General features: G+C 38.5%; 1 protein-coding gene across 3 annotated transcripts; it reads left to right on the top strand.

Moving 5' to 3' along the window:
• The first annotated feature begins 187 nt into the window (after nucleotides 1–187).
• slc11a2 (solute carrier family 11 member 2) lies at nucleotides 188–17,567 on the top strand. Of its 3 annotated transcripts, none has more exons than XM_085456407.1 (17): nucleotides 188–341; nucleotides 4,659–4,743; nucleotides 6,615–6,751; nucleotides 6,869–6,988; nucleotides 7,718–7,837; nucleotides 7,925–8,031; nucleotides 8,109–8,179; nucleotides 8,262–8,329; nucleotides 8,410–8,565; nucleotides 8,726–8,884; nucleotides 9,003–9,089; nucleotides 9,536–9,655; nucleotides 9,760–9,909; nucleotides 10,010–10,083; nucleotides 10,791–10,944; nucleotides 11,868–11,921; nucleotides 15,180–17,567. In XM_085456407.1, exons 2-17 carry the CDS (start codon nucleotides 4,710–4,712, stop codon nucleotides 15,255–15,257), a joined length of 1,689 nt encoding a protein of 562 aa, XP_085312533.1. In that variant the 5' UTR covers nucleotides 188–341; nucleotides 4,659–4,709; the 3' UTR covers nucleotides 15,258–17,567. The 3 variants fall into 3 exon arrangements, with proteins under 3 accessions (XP_085312533.1, XP_085312532.1, XP_085312534.1); XM_085456406.1 differs by having other exon boundaries at nucleotides 188–345; XM_085456408.1 differs by lacking the exons at nucleotides 188–341; nucleotides 4,659–4,743 and adding an exon at nucleotides 5,583–5,658.
• The last annotated feature ends 62 nt before the right edge of the window (nucleotides 17,568–17,629 follow it).

Genomic DNA, 17,629 nt, shown 5'->3' with positions numbered 1-17,629 from the left:
CGCAACTACATTTATTTTACTCATTAGACAGTCCCTATTTTTTTTTTTTTACTACAGATAATCATTTTACTTACTGATAACTTTTTAAACCTGCCAGGTTTCGCTCAGGGCAAAAAAAAAAAAAAAAAAAGAGTAAAATCTAGATGACGTCACTACTTACAACATTTGCGCACATGCGCAGTGTGACTATAGCCTGCTGTTAACATGGGAAGATACTTTGCCGGATTTTAGCTTGGTAACGTGCTCAGCTACTCTCAAGATCTAAACACATGGAACAACTTTACAACCAGCCTTAATTTTCACGGTCAAAACGCTGATTTTTTTTGACCCGCACAGCACACGTAGGTACGTTTCGTTTTTGTACTTGGTTGAAGTAACATTGGCCTAGCCATGCAGCTAATATATCATGGAAACTTGTTAGCTTGGTGGCTCATAACAGTAGTACAGTACTGTAGATTTATATGTTAGCGGATTTGTCGGGAGGATAGATGCCTGAACTTGTTCTGGAGTTCTGGGTAGTGTTAGGCAGTCATGTTTCTCTCTTTTTTTAATAGCTTCCAGGTTCACCTTGATGCAACATAGTTTATATTTAGTGTGGCTCACTGGCATGAGTATCAGGTGGACAGTACTATGGTGATATAAATTTTGTAGCTAGGAAAAAGCAAACAAAAATAAAATAGCAAATAGTGAGTAGAATAAAATAATTGAACTGATGAGAAATATTAGTAGATAAAGAGAGGGAGACTGACTGACTGAATGAATGAATGGCTCATTACTGCACTTGAAGGTGAAAACAAGGTGCTAACAGGATAATTACCAACCAATATCCGTAAAATCAAGTGAAAGCAGCATCCCTAATTAATATAGTCACTGGGTGACAGTTAGTGGAGTTACCCCGTTAATAAGGATCATTGTATAACCCCAAAGTGTCTTAAATGAAGAAGGATCATCATCTCTTCTTACGACTTTTAAAATGACAAAAGATTCCATAATAACCTAATAAATGCAGTAAAAACACACACTAAATTACCCCTGTTTTAAAGTTTAAGCTTAGTATCTTAATTTTAGTTGATCTTCAATCCAAACTAGGGCTGCCACGATTTGTCGACTAGTCACGATTACGTCGACTATCAAAATCGTCGACGACTGATTTAATAGTCGACGTGTCGTTTGAAGCTTTGTAAGATCGCAAAAGACGCAGGAACAATAGCAGGATTTAAGAGTGTAATAACGGACTGAAACAGAAGATGGCAGCACAGCATGTACAAGGATGCCAGCTGCCGTTAAACCCCGAAGAAGAAGAAGCAGCTGTGTCCCAGAATTCATAGCGCGGCCCAGCTTAGTTTCCAACAATGGCGGTAGCTAGTTAGTTTTAATATTACTCTTATTATTCTTTCTGGGTCACAAAATAAACGTTTAACATATTTTCAGGCGAGAATGTAGCTGTGTAAACCTCAAATATCTGCTCAGTTTATCAGGACACCACATATTTTCAAAAGCGCTCCGACGTTTTCGGAGACGTCTGTTACCCACTAGCTCGATAGCTAGCCGGGGGCTAGGTCACTAGCGCCGTGAGAACACCGGACTCCCGGCAAATTGTTTTCAAACCCACTGCCGTCTTTCGCGACTCAGGTTAAATATATATGAGTCACTTAGATAAATTAAAAATGTTATTGTTTGGCTTTTTTTTAGTATTTTATTTGTTCCTGAGTAAATCGGTTTGGCTGAGATTAAAGTTATAGTTTTTACACAGCTGAATAAACGTCAAGCAGACAGCTGATTATCAGAAGTGTGAGATGCTGGAGAATATACTCCGGTGTCCTGTTATATTTTAGATAGCAAGGAGTTTATTAAACTTTACCGAAACAATCTGCAAAATTCATTAAAATTGAATAAACTATCATCTTGTCTTTATTTTTAGTTAGCACCTTAAAAGCTTAAAGCTGTAAGCTAATGATAGTTATATAAGAGCAGATGCTGCTGGTGCAATAAGCTGTAGTTTTACATCCAGTGGATGATGATCTGATTAGTCGACTAATCGCATAAATAATCGGTGACTAGTCGACTATCAAAATAATCGTTTGTGGCAGCCCTAATCCAAACTCAAACTGGGCTTTTCTAAAGTAAGGATCACTGGCTCAGTTAATACTGCACGTGAAGTGTGTGCGTTTCCTTGATAGACCGGGTTTTTGCAGTAGTTTATCCTGGTTGAAGAGTTTAGCTCTCATTCGACCAGACAGACCTGTGTGCTGGCATTGGATTTGGATATATATTTGGATTTTATATTTTGGGAACAGTTTTGGTTCTGCTTATTTTTCATATTTTTTTTAAATTGTCATGCGACAGAGAGGTTGGTGTATCATGATCATTCTTTTTTTGTTCTTTTGTTTGTTAGTTTTTTGCTTATTGTGGCTTATTTATGTAAGATCTTTTTCAACATAGGGCGTAAAAGTCCTTGAGGGCTGTGACATTAGAGACCAGTTTCTGTTTGGGAGTTGTCTTGTATGTAGTGATAGGAAAAGCTGCATCTTGCAGATTAGATTCATTAATGTTCATTGGGCTAAGTTAACAAATAGCTGACTAAGCAATGTGAATTTTTACTACTCCAACAATTTTTTCTTTTTCAAAATTAATTTAGATGAAGAAAGTAAATCCAACTTTACAAGGTGTTCAAATTTTAATGTTTGACAGAACTGATGAAATAAGTTGACGTCTTTGCAAATGTCACACTGGTGACATTAATAAGTCATATTTATATTAAATGCAGAATCACGTGATTATGATTGAAATCAACTCACTACTGCTGGAAAGCTGATTTTCTTTCATCACCGTTTAAATGTGTAACTGAAAGAGTTACACAATCTATGATTCTAATCAAGGTCACGCTGGGACTAGTACAGCACACATCCACACCGGAATGTGAGGCGTAGGGCAGATAGCTTTATTTAGTTTACTTTTTTTGCTGTGTCTGTCCCTTTTTGCAAAGCTGCTTCTAGCAGTGAGCGTAATAATAAAGTTGTTGACGTGTAGCAGTCTGGTGTCACACATGACTGTCAATGCGCAAACTGAGATCTTGGCAATAAACAGTGGACCTGAGTGCGTCAGTGCAGAAAAAAATAAGAAAACAAAAAGTATACACACACACACACACGTGCACGTGGAAGTGACAGGACAGTTAACTGAAATTTCTCTTACTGCTGTTTATGTGGAGAAACAGAACCTTTGCTTTAAGACATGATGGCGTGAGATCAATTTTATGTTTAAAAACTTGTGCAATGAGTGATGGGAGAGGGGAGTCACATGGTCATTAAGCTCAGGACAATGCATGAGTGAGAGTGAGGGTGGTCTCTGTTAAGGGACTTGCTGTGCTTTTGTAAGTCCAGAAAGTGATCCCTATGTCAATAGCATGACTTTGATCGTGAATTGTTTATTAGCAATTGCTTGTTCATATTTCATGGTTATGATAACTACACAATAATGCCACTCTGCATAGTTGCAAAGGTATTTGAAACCTTATTTTCAGTTTCTCCAGTTGTGGCTTCTGGCTTTGACCACAGGAGAGCACATGAGGCCGGAGAGGCTGAAAATGAAAGTGTTTTGTGGCCCAGAAATCAGCAACTTAAATCCTGATGGTTAGATCTAGACAATTACAAGCTTCATTTAAAAAGTTCATTATGTATTTATTTATTTTTTGATTTCTTCATTCATTTTGTGCAGTTTCACAAAGGTGTGAAGAGGTGCAAAAACAAGTAAAAATAAAAATATTTAGCAGTCTGTCTCCAGCTGTATGGCATGTCAACAGGAACGAGAAGGATCGTGGACAGCTTGATGTGGAAATCTGATAATTTTTCCTCCCAGGGATACAATCATAAAAAAAAACTTGCTGCTCTAAATGAACTTTTTAAACAGAAAACAGGTGGAAACTAAAGGCTTGAGGTAAAAATTTGATCGTTTTAATAGCTTCAGTAGAAATGTCAAATCACATTGTCCAAATAAATACATTAAAAAATATTTTTGAATTTATTTAGTTTATGCATTCCCTTTTACGTTTTGTTTTGTTTCTTAGCTTTCTGCCACATCTTTAAGACTGTTAATTTAAATACTGCTGCTGAGGAAACATGTCGTCTTATAATGCGCATTAATCAGGTCACATGATCAGGTGAAAGAAGTGGCACTGGAAACTTTGGTGGTTGGAAAAGCTGCCGAATCTTCACCATCTGCTCCTTGTCACATGGTCCTGCTGTGTGTCATGTGCTTTCCGTGGCCCTTTTCTCCCTCTTTGTCAAACATCACGGTGTTATAAAAGTTATTTTGCAAGACTGAGGTTTCACATTTCATTCCTCAGTTTCCGTTACGAGCAGCACAGAGTGTGTGGTAGAAGTGAAACTTGGCTGACAGTGGTCAGCTCAGTGTTTCCTGTTAGACGATCCCATTAATGTAGTGTCCTTTGACTTGCTTTTAATGTTGCTTAGTCATTGTTATGACCTTCAACGTTCAGTGTTTTTCAATTTGTTTTCTTAAAGAGGAACAGAAATTGCTGTACAGTCATGTCTCGTGTTAAATAGTTTGTTCTTCCTTTTGAAAAATGTGTTTTGTTATAAAATTTTTCTTTACTCATGTTTTAATTCTCAGATTATGCAACTGTTGTCTTTTTGCAGGGAGGCTGATATTCATCCCTCATCTTCCCAGGGATCCCTCAGCCTGCCCTGATGAAGCCCAAGCAAGACGGAGACCTCCTGGAAGGTACACGTTTAAGATGACTGAAACATGACCCTTAAAATACAGACCCACTCAACATGTTGTCCAATATTAAACACTTTGGACATTTGGCTGTGGCTGGAGGCATATTCTGAGTCACAGGGAGCTTAATATTCAGATTATAATCAGCAAAAAATCTGAACGAGAATAAATCAGAAGAAGAATTGTAAATGACCCCGATTACTTCCTGGCTGACTACTTAATGCACACCTGTGGTGATATCTTGTCTTCCCAAAAAATAGCTTCCTCCCAGCTGAAATGATTCTCTGCGAAGAGATTTAAGAGCAGCACAACAAAACCTGAACAGACTGCAGATATTCATGTTCAGAAATCTGAACCAACAGGTGTCAAAAAACTGACAAGAAAGCAATTTAAGAAGTCAAATGCATTTTTCCGTGTAATCCCCACTCTGTATTATAATTACGCCAATTATGACCGGTAACATGAGCCAGTGAGTACACTGATAGCTGCTGCAACAGTGTTTTCCTTTACGACTTTAAATTATTTATCTTAAAAAGATAAACATGGTCCATCTTTTTAAAAGGCACACAGTGTGTTTACTGTGATAAACAGTAAAAACTCTGACGCTAATAAAACTTTGTCGCTAACTCAGATTCTTTGAAAAACTGTCTGTGCTTTTTTCCCCATGTGTGAGAAAGGGCGGGTTTTGTAATGTATTGACTTCCTCGAGCACATAGTGCGTGCGCCATATTTACTTCTCTCTCTGTGTGGGTCATTTTTAGAAAGGCGGGGTCACAGTGTCCTCGTAACAGCTCATGTCTAAAAAAAAAATGATGATAAAGGCAACGTCATATAAAAGCTAATACTTAGGCAACTGTGGACTTTAGGACCTTAGTGAGTTGGAGATGGAAGGGGCAAGACATGAAAAGTCCAAACTCAGTGAGTAGCAGTTCTCTGCATTTACATGCACTTTGGACAAACTATTATAGATCTGTTGCTTTATTTTAATCTTGGAGTTGTTTTTTAGTTCTTTTGTTTTCTGGTGTTTTCATGTAGTTCTTTTCTTTTTTGCTGGAGTTTCTGAGGTTAACATGCAAACAATGTGGAGCTAATTACAGGTTACTGCTCAGCGAGTAAAGGCTTGTAATTTAAAGTCTTAGACCAAAGTGCTTGTGTTGCATGTAGATTAGAAGCAATGAGTTTTGTTTGCCTTTTTCCAGAGGGTGTACTCGTGCTGTTAGAAAGCCCCTGGATCCCAGACAAGTGTTAGATTGTGTGTCTCAAACGTTTTTCCAAGTGCAGTTAGACTGACAGAGTCAATATTTGATTATTTCAAGTATTTTAAGCAAGCTGCAAAACCTGCCAAAAAAACCCTTCCCTTAATTGTCAGAATTTTATGCTTTATGTGTGAATTAGTGAAATTAGCTGAGATTTTTTTCTATCATAGTGATTATGCCACATCCATAAATCAGAGTTTCACAATAACTATACAGAGTTTAAAACGGCGCTTACGTCCAGATATAATAATGCGTCGCACTGGCACAAACTGGGTTCTGGCTTAATTTTTCTCAATGCGTAAAATATAGGGAGGAGAACATTTAAATCAAGCAAGTGTTCAGAAAACAGCGCAACCTTTTCAAATTAACTGCAAAATTAACCACGCCTATGACCGCCATTTGGGGATTGTGCTCACACGCTATTTTGCCCTCTTTAGTAAATCTGGCCCTCACAGTTGTTTTTTTTAACTACATCTCCATTGCTGCAATGTGTTTGGTCAACAGAAAACACGGGAGGATGTTGATAATGAATGAAAAGACGTGTGTAACGCTACCTAAGGGTACTCTGTGTGATGACTAATGAGAGTCCCTCTGTTTGTCCTGCTGTGCTTTCATCAGAGGACTCCCCTCAGGAGAATGGAGTCCACACAAACCAGTACAGCTCCATCTCCCCTCCTGCTTCACCTGTGGCCCAGGATGAACCCTTCTCCACATACTTTGAAGAGAGGGTGCCCATTCCAGACAGTGAAAACCAGGTACCACTGCCATCACAAATAGTGTGTTTCATTTAGACACACAGGAAAAATATTTTATTTGTAAGTATATGTTTTGCATATTATTTGATTCAAAAGGAAAATTCTGTTTCTGTTCAGTTGTTCAGTTTCCGTAAGCTCTGGGCTTTCACTGGACCGGGGTTTTTGATGAGCATTGCTTATCTGGATCCGGGGAACATCGAATCAGACCTGCAGTCTGGAGCTGCAGCTGGCTTTAAGGTGAATGAAAACGTTAATCCACCCAGAAAAATAAACTGTGGGTGTAGTTTTGCAGGCAGTGGAGGTAGATTTAGGAAAATAACAACTATACTTCGAATGTTTCAGGATTCAATCCTTTCACTTTATATTTCAGGAAGTAATTCTGTCTTCAGATACTTTCAGATACTTTTTCTTTTAAAAATATTACTGCCTTTTTTCTTCTTCTTCTTTTTTTTTTTTTTTAAGAAACCAGGGTCATATTTTGTCTCTAGCTCAGTACTTCACTTGTATAATAAGCTGCATGATTGCTCTGTTGTCTGCATCTATGATAACTCCCTTTTATTAATAAATAAATAAATATGCTGTGTTGCAGATAAAATGCTAATTTGAAATCTTAGTTTTAACTCTTTACCCCTTGAAAACTGATTAGAAGTAACTCTCGAGGCTTTTTTTAATCTGATCTGAAGGGTTTATGTCATATTTCAGGCCTGCTTATAAAACAAAATGACTGGGTTTGCATCCGACATGAGGGAGGGTGATCTCTGCCCTTGCAGCTAAATCTTTGTTCATTATTTATTGAAGTGTTCAATCTCGTCATTAAGGGTACAGGGGAGGTTGTCAAAGGTCATTTTTATGTTGGAAAGTCTTAATGCATCTCACTGTATTGAGCAAACATGAACTCATACAAGAAATCTAGGGGTCTGTGCAGATGTGGCCACATGTGCTGATTTCGTGCTTCGCCTTCTTCAGCTCCTATGGGTTCTCCTTGTATCCACTATCATCGGGCTGCTGTTGCAGAGGCTGGCTGCTCGCCTCGGGGTGGTCACAGGGATGCACCTGGCTGAAGTCTGCAACCGCCAGTATTCCACCGTGAGCACCCCCCTCCACCCTCAAGACACACCTGAGTCACATCTTTCTTGTCTTTCATTATTTATAATACATTCTATTTAATTTCAGGTTCCTCGCATCATCCTCTGGCTGATGGTGGAACTGGCCATTATTGGCTCAGACATGCAGGAGGTCATTGGCTGTGCCATAGCTCTCAACCTCCTTTCTGTGGGCAGGTAACGTCTTTGACACTTGTATTGGAAAAGTTTATATGATTTTGCAGATTTACAAAAAAGGATTCTTTCTCGCTCAGGATCCCACTGTGGGGAGGAGTTCTCATCACCATCACAGACACATTCGTGTTCCTCTTTTTAGACAAATATGGTATGTGATTTGTTGATGCAGATATGCAACTGATGCAACCAGATTGGAACCCAAGTGATTACATATGTTTATATCTCTGCAGGACTGAGGAAACTTGAAGCTTTCTTTGGCTTTCTGATCACTATAATGGCTCTTAGTTTTGGTTATGAGGTACGTTTTGGTCACCTGAAGCATTTGTCACCCAGTGTGTGGCTGCATCACAGGGTTGATTTTGTGTTTTCTCCCTGTAGTATGTGCTGGTAAAACCGGACCAGGGGGAGTTGCTGAAGGGTATGTTTGTACCCTACTGTGCCGGCTGTGGGCCTGTGCAGCTGGAGCAGGCAGTGGGAATTGTAGGTGCTGTCATCATGCCCCACAACATCTACCTGCATTCAGCCTTGGTCAAGGTTAGAAACATCAATGTACTGTTGTGTGTAGACTAAGAGAAATTAGATTTTCCTAAATGAATGTGAAAACTGTTTCATGAATAACCTTATGAGTGGGAAAAAAAACATTTTAAAGTAACGTTTTTAAGCTTATTGTTTTTTATCTCCCCTCCTTATTCAGTCTCGGGAAGTCGACCGCAAAAATAAAAAGGAAGTCAAGGAAGCCAACAAGTACTTCTTCATTGAGTCGGCTATCGCCCTCTTTGTCTCCTTCCTCATCAATGTGTTTGTCGTCGCAGTCTTTGCTCAGGCCTTCTACAGTAAATCCAACATGGACGTGGTGAGTGTCCATGGCGCCATACTGAGGACTGTTGAAAGCGTGTGTGGGTCATTTTGAGATACAGTAAATTATAAGTGAAACAGTGGTGATCAAGTTGTTGCTGACTGTGTTCCTGCAGAATGCAATGTGCAATAAAACTGGCAGCCCTCACACAGATCTCTTCCCTCTTAACAACAACACACTCGAAGTGGACATTTACAAAGGGGTAAGTCCACAGTCTGTAAGTCTCTGCAGTTCTGATGAGCAGGTTGCATAATGTCTCATTTTGGAGCTACTAAAATAATACAGAATAACATCAGAGTAGAAAGGGAAGGAGCATCTAGCAGTTTATGGCTTGATTATCTAATTTTTTTTAATTAAAAAAAAACAAATGTTTTCCCCTTGTGTGACATTAAGACAGTGTAAACATATCATAGAGGTATTTTCACAAAATGGCTCCTTGGGTGTTTAGGTGTGTTTCTAGAGTTGAATCAAAGTGTTTTTACTCTTTACTTTCCTATTAATAATATCTAAAAAGGCTAATTTACACATTGTGTGAGTACCAATTTATTTTACCATTCATCACTTTGAAATGGCTGTTTGTCCTAGATTAGACTTTACCCAGATGAACATGTATGTTGACACTTAACTTTGTGTGATACATGTGTTCAGGGGATCGTCCTGGGGTGTTTCTTTGGACCAGCAGCTCTCTACATCTGGGCTATCGGTATTCTGGCAGCTGGACAGAGCTCCACCATGACGGGCACGTACTCTGGACAGTTTGTGATGGAGGTAGGAACACATGTTGGCACAGTGTATTTTACTTAGATACCACTTTCCTCTGTTTAAAAAAGGAAACAGCTCTGCACTGATGTTTCTGCTTTCGTGTTTTTAAGGGTTTCCTGAACCTGCGGTGGTCTCGTTTTGCACGGGTGCTGCTGACCCGCTCCATCGCCATCACGCCTACACTGCTGGTCGCCATTTTCCAGGATGTTCACCATTTGACTGGGATGAATGACTTTCTGAATGTGCTGCAGAGCCTGCAGGTCAGCACGAGTATCTTCCCCTCAGTGCAGTTTGTACTGAAACATTTTTGATGTTCTTTTTGTGTTCTTGTTAAAAATATTCACTCTTCTCATCCTTCAGCTTCCATTTGCTTTGATCCCAATTCTGACCTTCACAAGTCTGAAATCCATAATGAACGACTTTGCTAACGGATTGTAAGTGAAATAAATGTTTTAATAGTTTTTATTCTCTTCTTTATTAAGTACAAACTGTATGCATTTTACTCATAACTGACAGGATAATTATCTCAAGAAGCAAGCTTTTCTTGGCCCTTCATGTAGTTGAAGTCTGTGTACGATCAATGAATTTAACACAAATGAAAACATTAGCAGCACAGTCCAAAGCATCTCTTCCCGTAGCCTCAGAGTTTAGGGAAATAATGATGGACTGAGGCCAAGGAACAACTGATTTAGCGAAGTCCATTGTTTGACCCTGTTTGGTCTTTATCCAAATATAAAACCAAGCAACACAAAGTCCGGACCCCCAACTGTATTCTCTGGATGTTTTACTCAGGTCAGCATAAAAGGACTGGACTGACTCAGGTGTAGACGTGGTGTCATGTGACATACAGTCGACTCTGCTCAGAGTTGTCATTGTGACTGTTTACTTATCTAATGCACAGACGGGTCATTTATTAAATCAACCATATATTTATATTTAAGCTGTCTAAAATGGAGTTGCGCAAAATAGGAATTTATGCAGCAGTGTGACTAACTAACAGAAGTGAGTCTGTGTGTTTCTGGGAAAAAAATGTGTTTCTGGTCAATTTGCAGTGTTAGGAAGTACCGGTATTTTGAGGACTCTGTTAGTTTAGAAAGCACAGGATTTCCCAATTGTCTAATCCAAAGTCTGTTTCCTCTAGGGGGTGGAAGATTTCGGGAGGTATCCTCATCCTGGGCGTTTGTGCAATCAACATATATTTTGTGATTGTTTATGTGACGGCCCTGAACAGCGTGGTGCTCTATGTTTTAGCTGCTCTCCTCTCTGTAGCCTATCTGGCCTTTGTGGCATACCTGGTGAGTTATGATTGCTGTTTCATGTCTAAATTGTTGTCTGTTGATGCCTGTAGTCTAATCTCATGTTGATAGGACTGCAGAGCATGTTTTCACACATCTTATTTTCTAATAACCAGAATTAGTCCTGGGTGGTATAACCAAAAGTCTGTCCATCCATCTATTTTCTGCCATTGATCTGGGTTCTGTTCATGGGAACCCAGATCGCCAGACCTCTCTCTCTCCAGCTCCTCTGAGTGAGACCGAGGTGTTTCAAAGCCAGCTGAGAGAAGTAATCTCTCCACTATGTCTCGGGTCTGCCCCATAATCTCGTCCCACATGCCCGAAAAGCATTACCCAGGAGGTATCCCCGTGAGATGTCCAAGCCCCCCTTCAATTGGCTTCTTTTGATGGGTGCCACAATCATTTCTTAAAAGATTTCTGCCTTTTTCATTTTGTATTACAGAATTATCTTAAATTTTATGCATTTCTTTTATTTTTATTTTTTACTGGTGTTTTTTTTTTTTAGTAGGTTTACAGTGACATGCTTCTATTGGGATTATAGATCAGAAAACATTTGAATGTCATCAGAAAAATAAAGTAAAGAATGGTAAAAAAAAAATCTATTTTAAAACACCGTGTGTGCCCACAGCACAGAAGCAACATGACAAGAAATGAAGCAAGATGAGTCTAAACTTCATAAAACCCTAAATTCCAAAAGTTGAGATCACAGTTGTTATACTGGCAAATACAATATTACACTAAATCTTTCTGGCTGTGTATTGATGGCTGGAAAAAGCAAGATAACCCACCCAGCAGTAATCAGAACATATCGGTAGCAAATGAATAATATTTTTTTCAAAAATTTGAATGCTTCACTTTCTAGACATTGAAAAGGTGCACACACACAAAGTCTGTAATGTCCTCTCGCTTCTTCCTCCTTGCAGGCTTGGCACTGTCTGGTTGCCCTGGGCGTCTCCTGCCTGGACTGTTGTAGCAGGGTAAGCAATCGGCCCGCTGTGCTCATAGAGGAGCAGTCAGAGTACGACTCCTAAAGCTGAACACGACTGTAACCAACAGCATGTCTCTTTACTCTGGGCGCCCCGTACACAGCCGGGACTCTTTAGGATCTTGAAAGCACATTTGACTTTTATTTTTTAAAGGGCTGGATATCTTGGGGTTTTTTTTAAGATATCTGTCTGGGAGCCTTTTTTTAGGCTCTCAGACATTCATATGACACCAGCACAGGATGTTATCTTCCAGCATTTGATACTTCAGCCAAGTAGAAATGTGATGATTTTTAAACTCTAATTTAACCTATGATTTGTCCTGCTCTTAATCACCCTAATCCTCCCAGTGTGAAGCCACACTGCACATTTTATGATTCCCACTCAGTCTACCTCAATATCCTTTATTTTATTTTTTTAATCTCAGAGTCAGCTCTCTTCAAGTGTGACTCATTAGCTTAAAAAACAAGTCTAATACTGCTAGATAATGTCTAAAAATAATATTATGACACATGAGAGTCAAATGTCCAATAGATATCCAGCCCTTATATTACAGGGGGTTTTTTTGTTTTCAGCATTCTTGTCTAGCATATCGAAGAATTTACAGTGGCATTTTTGAGCATCATGCACATCTTTCACTTGTTGCTTCTTGTGTTTGGAGTCCGAGCTTAGAGTGCACGTGTAGTTAATGCACAAGTCTGTAAAAATACATTTTAAATCAGAGCCAGAAAACAGAAATCTGACTTGAATGGAGGAAAGTCTGAAAGTCACCTTATCATTTCCAAAATTGGTGTGTGTCTGGCCCCTGAAAGCTGCTTTAATAATGTTTTTAATGCACAAATGATCGATGAAATTAATTCCTGAGTGCACATTAGTGACCCAGGCAAGCAGGTGAAGCTTTGTGTGACTGCAGCATCATCCACCGAGCCTCTGTTAGCGCCTCTGTAGTTTATGATGCCAGAGACTCAGGTTGAAGTGAGCCCATCAGTGAAATCATACTTGTGTTTTTAGCAGTGTGCAGAAGCGTCCTTTGCTTTCAAGCCTTTATTGCATGTGCAAAAATAATGATTTTGTGCATTCTTTTTATTTTTGTTTGTTTTCTGCGATACCAAGTTAACCTCAGTACTATATTTGTTATTTTTTGTTGAACTTCAGGTATACAATAGTAAGATGTGTATAACTGATGGGGAAGGTGGATTTATGTGCATGTGCTCTAGTACAACACTGTAATCATTTAAAGTTGTTAGGACTGTGTTTGAGTAGCAGCCATGACAAAGGATGTTGTGTTTATGTATTAAAATCCATAACCACAAGTTTGTGTGTGCGGTACAGTGTGTAGAGCACACAAGTCATTTATGAACAAAGTTTAGAAATCTCACAGCTCATATTAAAATGCAGATTCACTCATGTGTATACATTATACAGTTTCCCAAGCTAATGACTCCACTCTGAGACCTCCTAATGTTTTACTGTGAAGTTAAGTAGTCACATGATAGCGTGATTATCAAGTGGGGAATAAAATAGTTTGTTTTTGTTGCCTTATTTATTTTCTGTCCTGGCTTTGTTAGTCAGACCAGTTTGCAGGACAGTTGTATACCCTGTTTTTATAGAAAAACAACAGACACGTTTTTAATAAAGCAATAAAAGATTATTCAGGTGAGGAAAGGTGGATTTAATTTTTTTTTATAATTGTTTATGTTTCGGCTGTCACCATTTGTCAGTTCAGTTTCAGCTGTGACTGATGTTAGCCTTCACACAGCCCTCACTCAGCTGCTCTTTGTCCCGGTAGCATGCTCAATATCAGTAAAGTGACGATGATTAGACTGTGAATGAGTTTTAGCAGCCAACACTGACGAGCCTCTTCTTCCAGTTTTACAACAAAGAAGATTAAAATTGCTGTGACATTGCACAATATAATAAACTGTATTAAAGCTCCTGACTTGGCAATATCCAAGTAGCATGTACATACTGACCAATAAGATGAGAGTACGATGAGCTGTGTGGGGCACTGTAAACACAGTAAAGGCCTCGAGTTTTTTTCAGATGTTTTTGTGTTAAAATTCTCTCTCTGGCGTGGTGGTTCAACATTTCTGCTCTTGTATAAAGTTCTCAAAAGCTTTTCTAAGATTTCTAAAGCTGTTCTTAGACGTGATAGAAATATGTTTCAGGTGAACGTGAGTTTGTCTTATATAAATAACTTCTCTGGCAATAAAACAAACATGACAGACGAACATTTGAACTGTTACAGAGAAAACTGTGTCTACTCTCAAATTATATCATGTGGTTCTCTGGTCATTTCTGTTTTCTTCCCTCTTTTGGAGGTTGAATGAAAAGCTGTTATTTTTCTGCTGCTGGATGAAGCCGCTGTGTCTCCGAAATAAATTCACATTATGGATATAAGGACATTTGTTTGCGTCTTCTGTGTGAAAGTCCTAACATGGACTCAGGATTACTGTGTTTTTAACTTTTAAGTAGCTGAGTAAATGATAATCTTAAAGCCCATCTTTGTTTTTTAAAAGATAACTCTCCTCACTGTAAAACCCCAAACAGTAGAGTAAAGGTGTTAAACTGATGTGTTTAGAATAGTTAGCTAAATTACAAAAATCTTCATTTCTCCTTACTGGTGCTGTTTGAGGGTGTAGCACCTCCTAGTAGGCTATAGAAATGTTCTTTTTCAGGACTTTCCAGGATTAAATGAGGAAAGTCTGACCCAAGGTGAGCACATTTTAATGAATCTGCAGTCATAAAACAATCAATATCAAATCCTGAACTGATTTAACTCTATTAATCACCAATTACAGTGCATTGTTGATTGCAATGATTTAGTTTAAAACTCAGACATTTCATCCTGTTTGTAAGTAAAGAACCAACACCTGGCAATCCATATTCTCCAGATTTATGGTCGAACTAAAAAAGAGTGAATAATACGTATGTAGAGTAACATAAAAAGGATTTGGTAACACAGATGGTTTCCCGAGTCATCAGAAGAAGAGTGTGTGTGTGTGTGTGTGTGTGTGTGTGTGTGTGCGCGCGCTTAGTTTACTATATTTTTATTTAAGCCGATGCTGACTCTCCACTGATTTCTCTAAATGTTAACATATTTTAAGAGCTTACATTTTCTATGAAAACCAAAACAAGTTCTGGCAAAATCAAATAAAAATGCTTAACAATTAAATCATGCTCAGCTGATTTGTCTTCAGTGTGTGACTGTTCCTCTGAGTAATGAGAGCTCCATGTCCTCTTCTCTTCCAGATGCAGCTGGGTGTGTCGCGTCACACAGACATGTACTTACTGAACGATATGGACTCTAATGCATTGGTGGACAGATGAAGGACACTCAGAGCAGGTGCTTGACTGTGGTGTAGACACCGTTAGATGACCCGACTGAAGCGTGGGACCACTGAAACTTGGCTAGTATGTGTTAGTCTTCACCCCCTCGGTGCCTGAGGTGTTTTTAAAGTGTCCTTACAGAACGCCCACGGATGATCGTGACGTTTTCATTCACAAATATCTCCGGCAGCTTCGGCTCTTGCAGAAGAATAATGTTTAAGAAAGCAGTGTTTAATTAGAAGATGTGTTTAAACAGTTGCTGTGGCTGTAACTATATAAGGTTAGACGCTACAGCCATGAAGCAGACAAAATAAACTGACAGCGCGTGATGTTGAATTGCCCGAGTCGTAATTCAGAGAAATAGTGCGCTCGAGGCTGCACGCTATTCCACATGAAGGTGCTCGTGGTTTTTGTTTTAATTACCCGTTTAACTTGTTCCTGTTTTGCCTCACATGATCTTAAAAAGAGATCTCATTGGATCTTTTAGATATCCTCACATAGTCACAACAAGAAGGCAGAAAACCAATCACACTCGAGCGCTGTAGGGTTAATTTATATGATGTTAAAGTCAAAAGCTGCTGCATTATGGGTTTTTTATTTGTTCAAGACAAAGAGATTCCTGCAATAATGAGATTCAGTTAGATGTTAATATTAGACCAATATTAGACCAATAAATTGATAGAATATATTGAATATGTACATAACCCTTGTTGATCTTATTTATGTGTCATTAGTCAACATTTTTCCCCATGTTTAAGTCTCTTTTAATATATTGCATATAAAAGAGGTGACAGTTTTATGTCACTCTCATTCGACAGCTGCTTCGTCGTTGAGATGAATCCCTCCAAACTTTCTTTTTAAAATTAATTAATTTTTTTAAGTATTAAGTATTCAAGATCTCCTTACTGCAGTGGGATTTAATAAGTGTCCAAAAATATTTTTTTTAAAAGATGCAGACTTTAAATTAAATATTAATGTGTCCAGTTTTAGCACATTTACATTCCCATTAAATGCATCTATGAATTTTCTGTCATAGCAGTGGTTCAATATGATTGATCAGTGCAGAGATCAGAGTCCAGTCAGCTCAGTGTTTCTCTTTTGTTAATTAATTTTTGTGTTATTCATTCTTCCCTTTTATTGTTCTTAGTTTTTCTTCAAAGTTAATCTTATGGTCAGTTTATTCCAGTATTTTATTTATGCTATTTGTTTTAAATGCTTTTTTTTTTAGCTTTGGCTTTTGAGAGTGTTAGAGCTGCCTTTTTTTTCTTTTTTTTTTGATTATGCCAAATGTGTGCAGAGGTGTGATGTTCACTGTGTTATCTACAGAGAAACAAAGCGATTGTTTAATTCTGAAATCTTACTGGGAGAGTAAAATTGGCAGCTGAGGGGAGCCGGTGGAAAATGGTGTATCTCCAAGCCATCAACTCTGGTATTTCTTGTTGCTGAAAGCTGGTTTTCAAGTCCTGGTGGAGTTTGTTTCCAATATCAGAGAAGACAGTGCCTAACATCAGAGAGCTTATATGAGAAATTGTGATCAACTGTGAAACACAGATGCTTGTTCGTTTGCTCCACAACAGTGAAGATGTAGTATAGAGAAAGCACTGGTCAAGACAACGGGGAACTGGAGAAAATAATAAAATGAAACTATAAGCAAATCTGAAATAGGACACTTGAGAAGCAGTTTAATGAACCGAACCTTTCCACTGACCAAATATGAACTGTAGGTTATATTTACTGTGCAGATGACCACAGTGCCTCATGTTTTTACCACTGTGCCTCATTTAGGGCATCCTGAGCACAAAAAGAACAAATCAGCACTTGATTGCAAAAGAAGCGTATAATTGAAAGAATGGAAATTACACTTTAAGCTGTTTGTTTGAGGGTTTATTTAATTTGGAGGACCATTAATGGGTTAAATGCTAGAAACGTGTGTGGTCTTTTATGCAAATGTCACTGAACATATCTCCATGTTGAGTTGTATTTGTTAGAATAAGATGTACGTCTCTCTATGCCACCTTGGCAGTGTTACGAGGTTTTCTCTGATTGGTGCATCACGTTTCACGTTGTAAACATGATTTGAATTCAGAAACACCTGCCGAAGACCATTTTTAGGTTTCATGTCTAGACAGAAAACTGATGCTGTATTATATTGTGATTTTTTTCTGGAACTCTAAAACTGTTAAGTGTGGCACAGTATTGGAACGTCTATCTAAAGGGCCACAGTTTAAATTACCTGCTGTCTGTATGTTTTTTGTTTTTGTTTGTTAGTTTGAATGGTGCTCTTGGTAAATAAAAATAGACTTTATTTCAGTTTCTGTCTTTCCTTTGTTAAATTCATACTTGGACTGAATGTTGAACAACTTCTTACTCTT

Source organism: Copadichromis virginalis, linkage group LG5 (assembly GCF_057382275.1).
Source record: "Copadichromis virginalis isolate Kocher_CV1m ecotype Utaka linkage group LG5, C_Virginalis_male_GT1.1, whole genome shotgun sequence".
Lineage (NCBI taxonomy): Eukaryota > Metazoa > Chordata > Actinopteri > Cichliformes > Cichlidae > Copadichromis > Copadichromis virginalis.
The sequence above is the reverse complement of the archived record's forward strand: the minus strand, read 5'-3'. Positions and strand labels throughout refer to the sequence as shown.